Source organism: Oncorhynchus nerka, unplaced genomic scaffold (genome assembly GCF_034236695.1).
Source record: "Oncorhynchus nerka isolate Pitt River unplaced genomic scaffold, Oner_Uvic_2.0 unplaced_scaffold_3164, whole genome shotgun sequence".
Lineage (NCBI taxonomy): Eukaryota > Metazoa > Chordata > Actinopteri > Salmoniformes > Salmonidae > Oncorhynchus > Oncorhynchus nerka.
The window spans coordinates 13,656-26,305 of record NW_027038135.1 but is presented as its reverse complement, the minus strand read 5'-3'; the positions used below and the strand labels follow the sequence as shown (position 1 = coordinate 26,305).

At 40.7% G+C, this 12,650-nt stretch overlaps 1 protein-coding gene across 1 annotated transcript; it reads right to left on the bottom strand.

Moving 5' to 3' along the window:
• Positions 1–6: 6 nt before the first annotated feature.
• LOC115127953 (solute carrier family 22 member 13-like) lies at positions 7–10,857 on the bottom strand (the record flags this gene model as incomplete). The annotated part of the gene is made up of 9 exons (XM_065014433.1): positions 10,369–10,857; positions 10,175–10,278; positions 9,841–9,995; positions 9,529–9,697; positions 9,214–9,334; positions 8,429–8,523; positions 8,091–8,305; positions 1,581–1,689; positions 7–70 (listed from the first exon to the last, which is right to left on the bottom strand). Coding segments are annotated over exons 1-9 (1,407 nt in total), but the record flags the coding sequence as incomplete, so codon positions are not given.
• Positions 10,858–12,650: the final 1,793 nt, after the last annotated feature.

The following is a 12,650-nucleotide window of genomic DNA, read 5'->3' as shown; positions in this document are numbered from 1 at the left end:
TATGTTGAGCATTGGTGACAGTATTCCAGCAATTCTGATCGCTATTGAGGCCAAGCCTGTGGCCGTTTGTCTGAATGAATGAAGGAACAAAGGATGTGAAACATTAAGGGTTATTAAACCATGTAAAATAAGATATATTCATGGGCCTTATATGTACATGTATATATAAGATAAATATATTTATACACAAAAATACACACACACATATACATGTGTATGCATTCGGAAAGTATTCAGACACCTTCACTTTTTCCACATGTTGTTACGTTACAGCTTTCTTCTAGAATTTATTAAACAGTTTTTCCCCTCATCAATCTACACACAATACCCCATTATGAAAAAGGGAAAATAAGGTTTTTACAAAAAAGAAATAAATAGAAAATATCACATTTACATAAGTATTCAGACCCTTTACTCAGTACTTTGGCAGAGATTACAGCCTTGAGTCTTCTTGGCTATTATAGTAAAAGCTAGTATTTGGGGAGAGTCTCCCATTCTTCTCCGCAAATCCTCTCAAGCTCTGTCATGTAGGACGGGGAAAGTTGCTGCACACCTAGTTTCAGGTCTCTCCAGAGATATTTGATAGGGTTCAAGTCCGGGCTCTGGCTGGGCCACTCAAGGACATTCAGAGACTTGTAACGAAGCCACTCCTGCGTTGTCTTGGCTGTGTGCTTAGGGTCATTGTCCTGGTGGAAAGTGAACCGTTGCCCCAGTATGAGGTCCTGAGCACTCTGGAGCAGGTTTTCATCAAGGATCTCTCTGTACTTTGCTCTGTTCATCTTTCCCTCGATCCTTACTAGTCTCCCAGTACCTGCAGCTGAAAAACATCCCCACAGCCAGATGATGAGCGGTGCCTGGTTTCCTCCAGATATCATGTTTGGCATTCAGGCCAAAGAGGTCAATCTTGGTTTCAACAGATCATTGAATCTTGTTTCCCATGGTCTGAGACTCCTTTATGTTTCTTTTGGCAAACTCCAAGTGGGCTGTCATGTGCCTTTTACTGAGGAGTGTCTTCCATCTGGCCACAATACCATCAACACCTGATTGGTAGACTGCTGCAGAGATGGTTATCCTTCTGGAAGATTCTCCCATCTCCACAGAGGTACTCTGGAGCTCTGTCAGAGTGACCAACGGGTTATTGGTCACCTCCCTGACCAAGGCCCTTCTCCCCCTATTGCTCAGTTTGGCCAGGATGCCAGCTCTAGGAAGAGTGTTGGTGGTTCCAATCTTCTTCCATTTAAGAATGATGGAATCCACTGTGTTCATATAGACAGGTTTGTGCCTTTCCAAATCATGTCCAATCAATTGAATTTACCCCAGGTGGACTCCAATCCAGATGTAGAAACATCTCAAGGCATCAATGGAGACAGGATGCACCTAAGTTCAATTTTGAGTCTCAAAGCAAAGGGTCTGAATACTTATGCAAGTACGGTATATATATAAAAAAATGCTTAGTCATTATTGAGTATTGTGTATAGATTGATGATTGAGTAAAAAAATCAAGTTTAGAGTAAGGCTGACCCCTCACAAAAAAAGTGAATGGGTCTGTATACATGTATATAGAAATATATATATCTTACCTAACAGAGGTGGGAAACAGCTCCTGAAGATAGACGTTGCAAATGGATCCAGCATTGTTCATGAAAAACCTCCCCGCAGCAGCAAGAGCAGTAATAGCAACGGCGTTGTCTAAAATAGAGTTAACATACTAAACATCAACATGTTTTGTCGTCTCTGTATGATCAGTCCACTGCCTCGTTAGATTTTATTTCTACAGTTTGGACACAGTTATATCTAAAGTTTGGACACACCTACTCATTCCAGAATTTTTCTTTATTTTTACTATTTTCTACTTAGTAGAATATTGTAATAGTGAATACATAAAAACTATTAAATAACACATATGGAATCATGTAGTAAAAAGTGTTATACTAATGAAAATATATTTTATATTTGAGAATCTTTAACGTTGCCACCCTTTGCTTTGATGACAGCTTTGCACACTCTTGGCATTCTCTCAACTAGCTTCATGAGGTAGTCAGCTGTAGTGTCACATGGAGTGTGCAAATCTGTCATCAAGGTAAAAGGTGGCTACTGTGTAGAATCTAAAATCTAAAATGTATTTTGATTTGTTTAACAATTGTTTTGGTTACTACTTGATTCCATATGTGTTATTTCACAGTTTTGATATCTTCACTATTATTCTACAATGTAGTGTCATGAGTCTCTCCTTGATGAGGATTAAAAGTGGCAGATCAACTTGGCACATAGCTGACAGATAGCCAGACTCCGGTTTAATGACTTAACAGCAGGTCATAAATAGTTAACAGAAACGTTGTCTTTCTTGCCCTGCAGTATTGGAATATAAATTCCTATGAATGAACTTTGGAACAATATTCATGAGGTAAGAATATTAAGAATGGTCTATGGGGATCTAAAGAATAATCCTGTCATATGGATTATTATTTTGTGATGTCATTAAGTATGGTATGACAAATTAACTGTAACTCGGAAAGTGTATGCGTCCTTTGTATCAAGTTTACATCTAAATGTGGTATAGAATACATGATTAAATATGAGAATACTTTTGTGAAGATAGCAATGTGATTTTAGCCTTCTAAATTAGATCATTGTTTTTCATATAAACTTGTGCCCAGTCAGTAGCCACGCCCAAGTGAGCTCAGAGTTCGTGTCAGCATGATCAAATGCCCCCTTTGGTCAGAGTGCTTAAAAGGACTCTGTAAGAAATAACATATAGACCTAAAATATGTGAGGCCGTGGTCCACACCTTGAAATGGTTAGAAACGTTGTACTGAGACCATACAGCATGGAGTGGTAGCTACATGGCTGAAAATGGTTTTGAACTCTACAGACCAGCCTGACGTACAGCGTGAGCTGAATGTTACAAAATGATTTAAACTCTACAGACCAGAAACATGGGACGGTAGTCCAGACGTTTTAAATGGTGAAACTCACTCTCAATCTCTACAGAAGAAGATAACCTCATCTAGGAGACCAGAAACATTCACAGTCTGCAGCTGTGCATGTGAAAAGTGTCCTAAAGACACGAGGTGGGAAGGAAGAATCTCTCTTGACACAACCGTTGTTACTTCTGAAGAATTTACCGAACAAACACTCCAAGACCAGAGAAACTCTTCAACTAAGAAGGACATTGTGATCTCTGGTGTACAACCAGAGCCTTACATCGAGCCACTACCCATAGATGGATAGTTTGGTTTCAATAGAGATGACAGAGAAAGACAGCCCTACGTGTAAATATATATTACATTTCTAATCCGAATGGCCGGTGGTTAGGGTGCTAAGTATTATGGATTTTTGTGGCGTAGAGTTCCAAATGTATGTATATGATAAGTTGATTCTCCTTGTCTCTCCTCCCTCCCCTCTTTCTTTCCCCACCCCCTTTCCATTGTGTAACAAGCCGTCATATCGTGTCAGTCCACTAGGGACTTTTATCTCATGTGTTTGTATTCTGTGTTATTATTTAGTTAAATAAATAATTAAGCCAATTTGTGTATTGATGTTTCATCAATAAGGGCTAGGGTTCTTGCGACGTTCAGAATGAGACTGATGAGGTAATAATGATTAATAATTGACTGTTCAGAATGAGACTGACGAGGTAATAATAATTAATAATTGACTGTTCAGAATGAGACTGATGAGGTAATAATGATTAATAAGTGACTGTTATTGATGTCAGAGATATCTGTATATCTTAAGAGTTTAAGTCGAGAGATAACTCGTTAAACTTTTCCCGTGGTGCCCCAATTTCCTAATGAGTTAACCTGATGGGTAAGGTGTTCCGCTAGCGGAACCCAACGACAACATTCCGCTGAAAAGGCAGCGCGCGAAATTCAATTTTTTTTTTTTTAAATATGTAACTTTCACACATTAACAAGTCCAATACAGCAAATGAAAGATAAACATCTCGTTAACCTCGAGCGACGATCAATCCCATATCCGGGAGCGTAATCATAGCCTCAAGTGCATTACCATAACGCAACGTTTCCTATTCATGAAAATCGCAAATGAAATGAAATAAATATATTCAAACACAAGCTTAGCCTTTTGTTAACAACACTGTCATCTCAGATTTTCAAAATATGCTTTTCAACCAAAGCTACACAAGCATTTGTGTAAGAGTATTGATAGCCTAGCATAGCATTAAGCCTAGCATTCAGCAGGCAGCATTTTCACAAAACAAGAAAAGCATTCAAATAAAATCATTTACCTTTGGAAGAACTTCGGATGATTTCAATGACGAGACTCTCCAGTTAAATAGCAAATGTTATTTTTTCCAAAAATATTATTTGTGTTGGCGAAATAGCTCCATTTTGTTCATCACGTTTGGCTAAAGAAAAGACCGGAAAATTCAGTCACTACAACGCCGAACTTTTCTCAAATTAGCTCCATAATATCGACAGAAACATGGCAAACGTTATTTAGAATCCATCCTCAAGGTGTTTTTCACATATCTATTCGATAATATATCAGTCGTGACAGTTGGTTTCTCATAGAAGCAAACGGAAAAATAATGCAGCTGGAGATTACGCAATAATTGCAACGGAGGACACCCCCTGGTAGATGAAATCTCTTATGGTCAATCTTCCAATGATATGCCTACAAATACGTCACAATGCTGTCGACACGTTGGGGAAGCGACAGAAAGCCTAAGCTCATTCGGTGGCCCATTCACAGCCATATAAGGAGTCATTGGCATGAGGCGGTTTCTAAAAATGCGGCACCCTCCTGATTGATTTTATCTGGGTTTCGCTCTGTAACATCAGTTCTGTGGCACTCACAGACAATATCTTTGCAGTTTTGGAAACGCCAGAGTGTTTTCTTCCAAAGTTGCCACAATTATATGCATAGTCGAGCATCTTTTCGTGACAAAATATCTTGTTTAAACGGGAACGTTTTTCATCCAAAAATTAAAATAGCACCCCTATATCCAAGAAGTAAATTTACCCATGGTGTCCGATTTCCAAAATGATTTACAGCGAAAGCATAACATATGATTATGTTAGCTCATAGCCAAGTAAAAAACACACAGCTGTTTTTCCAGCCAAAGATACCAGTCACAAAAAGCAGAAATATAGATGAAATTAATCACTAACCTTTGATGATCTTTATCAGATGATACTCATAGGACATCATGTTACACAATACATGTATGTTTTGTTCGATAATGTGCAAAAATCTGGCCGGTGTGTTTACGGACATATTCAACCAATCCCTATACCAGTCTGCTGTTCCCACATGCTTCAAGAGGGCCACCATTGTTCCTGTTCCCAAGAAAGCTAAGGTAACTGAGCTAAACGACTACCGCCCCATAGCACTCACTTCCGTCATCATGAAGTGCTATGAGAGACTAGTCAAGGACCATATCACCTCCACCCTACCTGACACCCTAGACCCACTCCAATTTGCTTACCGCCCAAATAGGTCCACAGACGATGCAATCTCAACCACACTGCACACTGCCCTAACCCATCTGGACAAGAGGAATACCTATGTGAGAATGCTGTTCATCGACTACAGCTCGGCATTTAACACCATAGTGCCCTCCAAGCTCACCCTGTGCAACTGGGTACTGGACTTCCTGACGGGCCGCCCCCAGGTGGTGAGGGTAGGCAACAACATCTCCACCCCGCTGATCCTCAACACTGGGGCCCCACAAGGGTGCGTTCTGAGCCCTCTCCTGTACTCCCTGTTCACCCACGACTGCATGGCCATGCACGCCTCCAACTCAATCATCAAGTTTGCGGACGACACAACAGTGGTAGGCTTGATTACCAACAACGACGAGACGGCCTACAGGGAGGAGGTGAGGGCCCTCGGAGTGTGGTGTCAGGAAAATAACCTCACACTCAAGGTCAACAAAACTAAGGAGATGATTGTGGACTTCAGGAAACAGCAGAGGGAACACCCCCCTATCCACATCGAGGGAACAGTAGTGGAGAGGGTAGCAAGTTTTAAGTTCCTCGGCGTACACATCACAGACAAACTGATTTGGTCCACTCACACAGACAGCATCGTGAAGAAGGCGCAGCAGCGCCACTTCAACCTCAGGAGGCTGAAGAAATTCGGCTTGTCACCAAAAGCACTCACAAACTTCTACAGATGCACAATCGAGAGCATCCTGGCGGGCTGTATCCCCCGCCTGGTACGGCACTGTTCACGACAACCGTAAGGCCTCCAGAGGGTAGTGAGGTCTGCACAACGCATCACCGGGGCAAACTACCTGCCCTCCAGGACACCTACACCACCCGATGTTACAGGAAGGCCATAAAGATCATCAAGGACAACAACCACCCGAGCCACTGCCTGTTCACCCCCGTCATCCAGAAGGCGAGGTCAGTACAGGTGCATCAAAGCTGGGACCGAGAGACTGAAAACAGCTTCTCATCTCAAGGCCATCAGACTGTTAAACAGCCACCACTAACATTGAGTGGTTGCTGCCAACACACTGACACTGACTCAACTCCAGCCACTTTAATAATGGGAATTGATGGGAAATGATGTAAAATATATCACTAGCCACTTTAAACAATGCTACCTTATATAATGTTACATACCCTACATTATTCATCTCATGTGCATACATATATACTGTACCTATATCATCTACTGCATCCTTGTGTAATACGTGTATCACTAGCCACTTTAACTATGCCACTTTGTTTACATACTCATCATATGTATATACTGTACTGATACCATCTGCTGTATCTTGCCTATGCTGCTCTGTACCATCACTCATTCATATATCTTTATGTACATATTCTTATCCCCTTTACACTGTGTATAAGACAGTAGTTTTGGAATTGTTAGTTAGATTACTTGTTGGTTATTACTGCATTGTCGGAACTAGAAGCACAAAACATTTCGCTACACTCGCATTAACATCTGCTAACGATGTGTATGTGACAAATAACATTTGTTTTGATTTGATTTGGATTTGCAGTAATGTTTGGATTCCAAAAACATCCGGTGATTTTCCCAGAAATACTGTAATAAACATTGATAAAATATTTAAGTGTTATTCACATAATTAAATATAGACTTATCCTCTATGCAACCGCTGTGTCAGATTTCAAAAACTTTTTTACGGAAAAAGCATAATCTGAGAACGGCGCTCAGTACCCAAAAACAGCCAAAGTCAACTCCGCCATCTTGGAGTCATCATTAGTTAGAAAGAACACTATAAACATTAACTTCCCTTTGATGATCTTCATCAGAATGCACTCCCAGGAATCCCAGTTCCACAATAAATATTTGATTTGTTCGATAAAGTTCATAACTTATGTCCAATTGGTAAACATTTGGAAACAAATCTAAACGCGTTCAGGTCCAGCCAAACGTCGGACGAAAAGTTCAAAAAAAGTTCAAACTAAGTATAGAATCAATCTTTAGGATGTTGTTATCATACATTTTCAATAATGTTCCATCTGGAGAATTCCTATGTCTGTAGAAAGCAATGGAACGAGCTAACTCTCCTCGTGACCGCGCTTCACCTGCCTGTGGCACTCTGCCAGACACCTGGCTCAATCCCTCTCATTCACCCCAACCTCACAGTAGAAGCCTCAAACAAAGTTCTAAAGACTTTTGACATCTAGTGGCAGCCGTAGGAAGTGCAATAGACCCCATTTACACTGTAAATTGGAATAGCAAAGAATTGAAAAACTACAAACCTCAGATTTCCCAATTCCTGGTTGGATTTATCAAAAGGTTTTCGCCTGCCATATGAGTTATGTTATACTCACAGACATCATTCAAACAGTTTTATAAACTTCAGAGTGTTTTCTATCCAATACTACTAATAATATGCATATATTAACATCTGGAACAGAGTAGCAGGTAGTTTACTCTGGGCACCTTATTCTTCCAAGCTATTCAATACTGCCCCCCTGTCACCAAGAAGTTAAAAATACAAAGAAAAATACTTCTCTTTTCCCTCAAGCACTGACTTTTCTGATAAATACTATGATGAGGGGAATTGCAACTCGCTCGGGATAAGAGAATCTACTAAATTACAAAAACATATAAATCTATTCCAGTTGAAACTTTACCTTGTGGAACAGCCAGGATTAGGAAGCATGTGAATCCGCCAGTCAGAAGGGTAGACATTAAGGATATCTTCCTCCCCAAATATTCCAGTATAAAGATGCAGAGTATATGACCTGGTATCTCTGTGAGTCCGAACATGAGCTGTGTCAAGAAGATGTCCAGGCCAAAGTTTCCAACGTTAAAGGACAGAGAGTAGTAGGAGAGGTTTAACGAGAACCTGGGATTTCAGAGAGACACACAAAAACAGACATCACATTTGTTTGTCATGATGAGATTTATTATGGGCTGAAAGTTGACCAATATGAGATATTAAGTTATTGACAGTTATTAAAGAACTTACCATGCAAGAGTAATAGTTAAGAAGTATTTCCTAAGTACAGGAGATCTGATGAGAATGAGTATGCCTCCCTTCTGAACAACTTTCTTCTCAGCTATCTGGAATAGAGTTATCTTTTACAGAAATGAATAATTATAGACACTTGATTCTCTGCTTCCAAAGATTCATTAGTGTCACATTTTACCATAGAGATCCTATTAAATTACTAGAGGGCCTATGTCATAAACCTTCAAAGTTCCAGAATGGGTTGAAAACAGCAGTCATAGATAAGGTTAAGAGGTCAATCAAACTCGAGCAAAACAATGGAATTGTCATCCCGAGTTACTCATTGACCACCAGCAAAATGTGCCTACATTTAGGCTATTGTTTATATGTACATTTCACACTATGTTGAGATAAATATCTGAGTATAATTCTTGTACGCATGTCAACCCCAACACGTTCATGTCATCATTCCTAAACAACTGCATTACAGTTTAAAACAACTTGGACTACCACCACTGATTTCTGAATGCTAGCTATGCTAACCAGCTCATGCGAACGGGAGTTAGCATTTAGTGGTCACTTCTTCTAAACCTGCATTGTCTGAATGGAATGTTGGCATATTGGCAGCTAAATTGAAAAATGTATGTTTTATTTCCTCTAAAACTGTCTGGCTAGCTAGCTAACTAACACATGCATATAAATTCTTCAAATCCAGGATTTTACACTATCTTTTCACAGCACTGGCAAACAATGGCTGGCCAGCTCCCTGGCCTTTAAACAAATTCCTAAATCATGCACTTTACCTTCTCTAGAATTGTATCTGGAACTGTGCGTTTGTTGATGGCTGCTACCCTGAGTATCAACTTCTTAGCTTCCTCTGTTTTCCCCTGATCCAATAACCACCTGGCTGATTCAGGAATAAACCTGGAAACACAGAACAGGCAGACAATTTTACAATTATAATTAATACTGATAATCATTCATATTCAGTTTGGGTGCTGTAATGCTCGTAAGAATTGTGTCAATTTGTGGTGCTTCCGATTGGCTTTGTAATGCCCCTAAGGTCTTCATCAGTTTTAATAGTTTTAATATTGGTCCAAGACGACACGTGGACACACCATATGTACACTGTGACCACTGCTATTGGTACAGCCATGACAAACTGAGCAAGTCTCCAGTCTCGGATGAAGAAGATCATGCCAGCAAGGATGCACTGGCCAACTCCACCGAACGTCTGACTCAAACAAGACCCATAAGAACGTTTTGTCACTCCGACCCATTCAGTTGCTGTGTGGAAGGAACATGTAGTAATGGTAAACAACTTAATATAACCGGCTGACTGACAAATCATTGACTGAGTTCTGTTATCTCATGTTCTGTTTTATATTTTATTATAGAGCATAGTCTATTTGAAATGGACATCACTTTACCTAATACAATGCAGTTGATTCGAAATCCACCATATGCGATCCCTACTAAAAACTGGGATGCCATATACAAATAAAAGTTTGGAGACAAGCCTGTCGTTACAGTAAAAATGAGCATAATAACCATGGGTATCTGAGTTGCTCGTTGGCGACCAAATCTGGAAGAGAAAAGGTGAGAAAACTGTGTTGGTTAAAATGGTTAGAAACCTCCTTTTGAAGGTTTGATGAATGTTCCTCTTGATTTACTTGTTTATGTTTTGTGGTGGTTTTTTTACAAAGAGAAAGAAAGAAACCAAGAAGTATAGGACATGTTATTCACAACTTCAAGTGTGCTTACGATTCAGCAAAAGGTCCAAACAAGAGTGAACCAAGAAGAATGCCAGCCATGAACACAGTTTGTGCAAGTCCGACAACGTTAGCTTTGCCACAGACAAGATCAAACTGCAACAAAATAAAATCAGATAACATACAAGCTCATTAATGACATGACAATATATGTTTAGTAAAAAACACTCATCTATTCCTACTTACATCAGTGACTATGGTGGCTTCATACACTATATTGTTGTACTCCCATCCATTCTGGCAGTCAGTGGTCTGATTGAGTCCATGCTCCCTGATGATGTCAATGTCCCAGTCTACAGGGGTAAACATCAGGCACCTACTGAAGGTTCCATCCTCCTGCCGGGGCACGGTCAGATTCAGCTGTTCCTCACTGCTCAGATTGGAACCAGCTCTAAGTATCCAGTCAGTGTTACAGTGGCGCTCAGGGTCTGACTGGATGAAAATCAAACTGGCCAGGTGGAAAGGCAGGACAAGATTCGGGAAGCATAGTCCCAATAGTATGAGCTTCTGGAATAATCCAAAGTCTCCAATGGACCTCAGGATCTCGCCAAAATCAACCATGTTCAAGAAGCAAAGCAATTATCTGTTTGAGGAGCTTCAGAAAGAAGGTGCTTTGTCAGAGAAGCCTTTATGCAAGGTAAATTAATGTTTAACTCTACTGTCCCACAGTCAGCAAGCATGATTCAGCACGTGTAGAAACAGGATTTTAAGAAGAACAGTTAGAAGGAATATAACCATTCTGCACTGTCCGTTCCCTAGTTATACAACTTTTTTTCATATCTAAATGTCGTGCCCCAAAATAATTTAGTTTCACTATAAATCCGCTTGGGAGTTTCAAAACGACGCAAGCAAATCAACATTATACAATTTACCACAGGAGGTTGGTGGGACCTTAATTTGGGAGGACAGGCTCGTGGTAATGACTGGTGGAATCAGTGGAATGGTATCAAATACATCAAACATGTGGTTTGCAAGTGTTTGATGCCATTCCATTTGCTCCAGTATGGCCATTATTATGAGCTGTTCTCCCTTCAGCAGCCTTCTGTGAATTTAACTTACTTCAAATTTACAAGAGTGAGATAATCCTTCATATGCTAAGGAAAATCCTTTTTATAGTCCAAATCTGTGACTTAGATACCGGTGTCGTATCCTATTAGCTATCAGCATTTTACTTTTAAGACCTAACTTTTATCAAAAAACGTTCAACTCCAACCAATTCCAGTAAAACATTTTTTTCCCCCCTAGGGATTTATAGCCTGGTAAAACCAACCTGATAGCTGCGTGAACACCAATCAATCTGGTTCCACCGGGATAAGGATCCAAGATGGCGTAGCAGTCAGACGTCGTGTCGTGTCCCTTGTATATATATCGTTTTTTTTATTTTTTACATATTTTTCTTCGCATATCTTTTAAAACATTTTGCTAAACCTCAACTTCTAAATACTCTCCTGCAACCCGCCTCACCGGCACCGGCGCCGACAGAGATGGCCGCCTCGCTTCGCATTCTAGGAAACTATGCAGTTTTTGTTTTTTTACGTGTTATTTCTTACATTGGTACCCCAGGTCTTCTTAGGTTTCATTGCATACAGTCGAGAAGAACTACTGAACATAAGAGCAGCGTCAACTCACCATCAGTACGACCAAGAATATGACTTTCGCAAGCGGACCCTGTGTTCTGCCTATCACCCAGGACAACGGAATGGATCCCAGCCGGCGACCCCAAAAAACGACTTCGAAAAAGGGGAAAACGAAGCGGTCTTCTGGTCAGACTCCGGAGACGGGCACATCGTGCACCACTCCCTAGCATTCTCCTCGCCAATGTCCAGTCTCTTGACAACAAGGTTGATGAAATCCGAGCAAGGGTAGCATTCCAGAGGGACATCAGAGACTGTAACGTTCTTTGCTTCATGGAAACATGGCTCACTGGAGAGACACTATCAGAGACGGTGCAGCCAGCTGGTTTCTCCACGCATCGCGCCGACAGAAACAAACATCTTTCTGGTAAGAAGAGGGGCGGGGGCGTATGCTTTATGGTTAACGGGACGTGGTGTGGCCAAAACAACATAAAGGAACTCAAGTCCTTCTGATTTAGAATTCCTCACAATCAAATGTAGACCGCATTATCTACCAAGGGAATTCTCTTCGATTATAATCACAGCCGTATATATTCCCCCCCAAGCAGACACATCGATGGCTCTGAATGAACTTTATTTGACTCTTTGCAAACTGGAATCCATATATCCGGAGGCTGCATCCATTGTAGCTGGGGATTTTAACAAGGCTAATCTGAAAACAAGACTCCCTAAATTTTATCAGCATATCGATTGCGCAACAGGGCAGGAAAAACCTTGGATCATTGCTATTCCAACTTCCGCGACGCATATAAGGCCCTGCCCTGCCCTCCTTTCGGAAAAGCTTACCACGACTCCATTTTGTTGATCCCTGCCTACAGACAGAAACTAAAACAA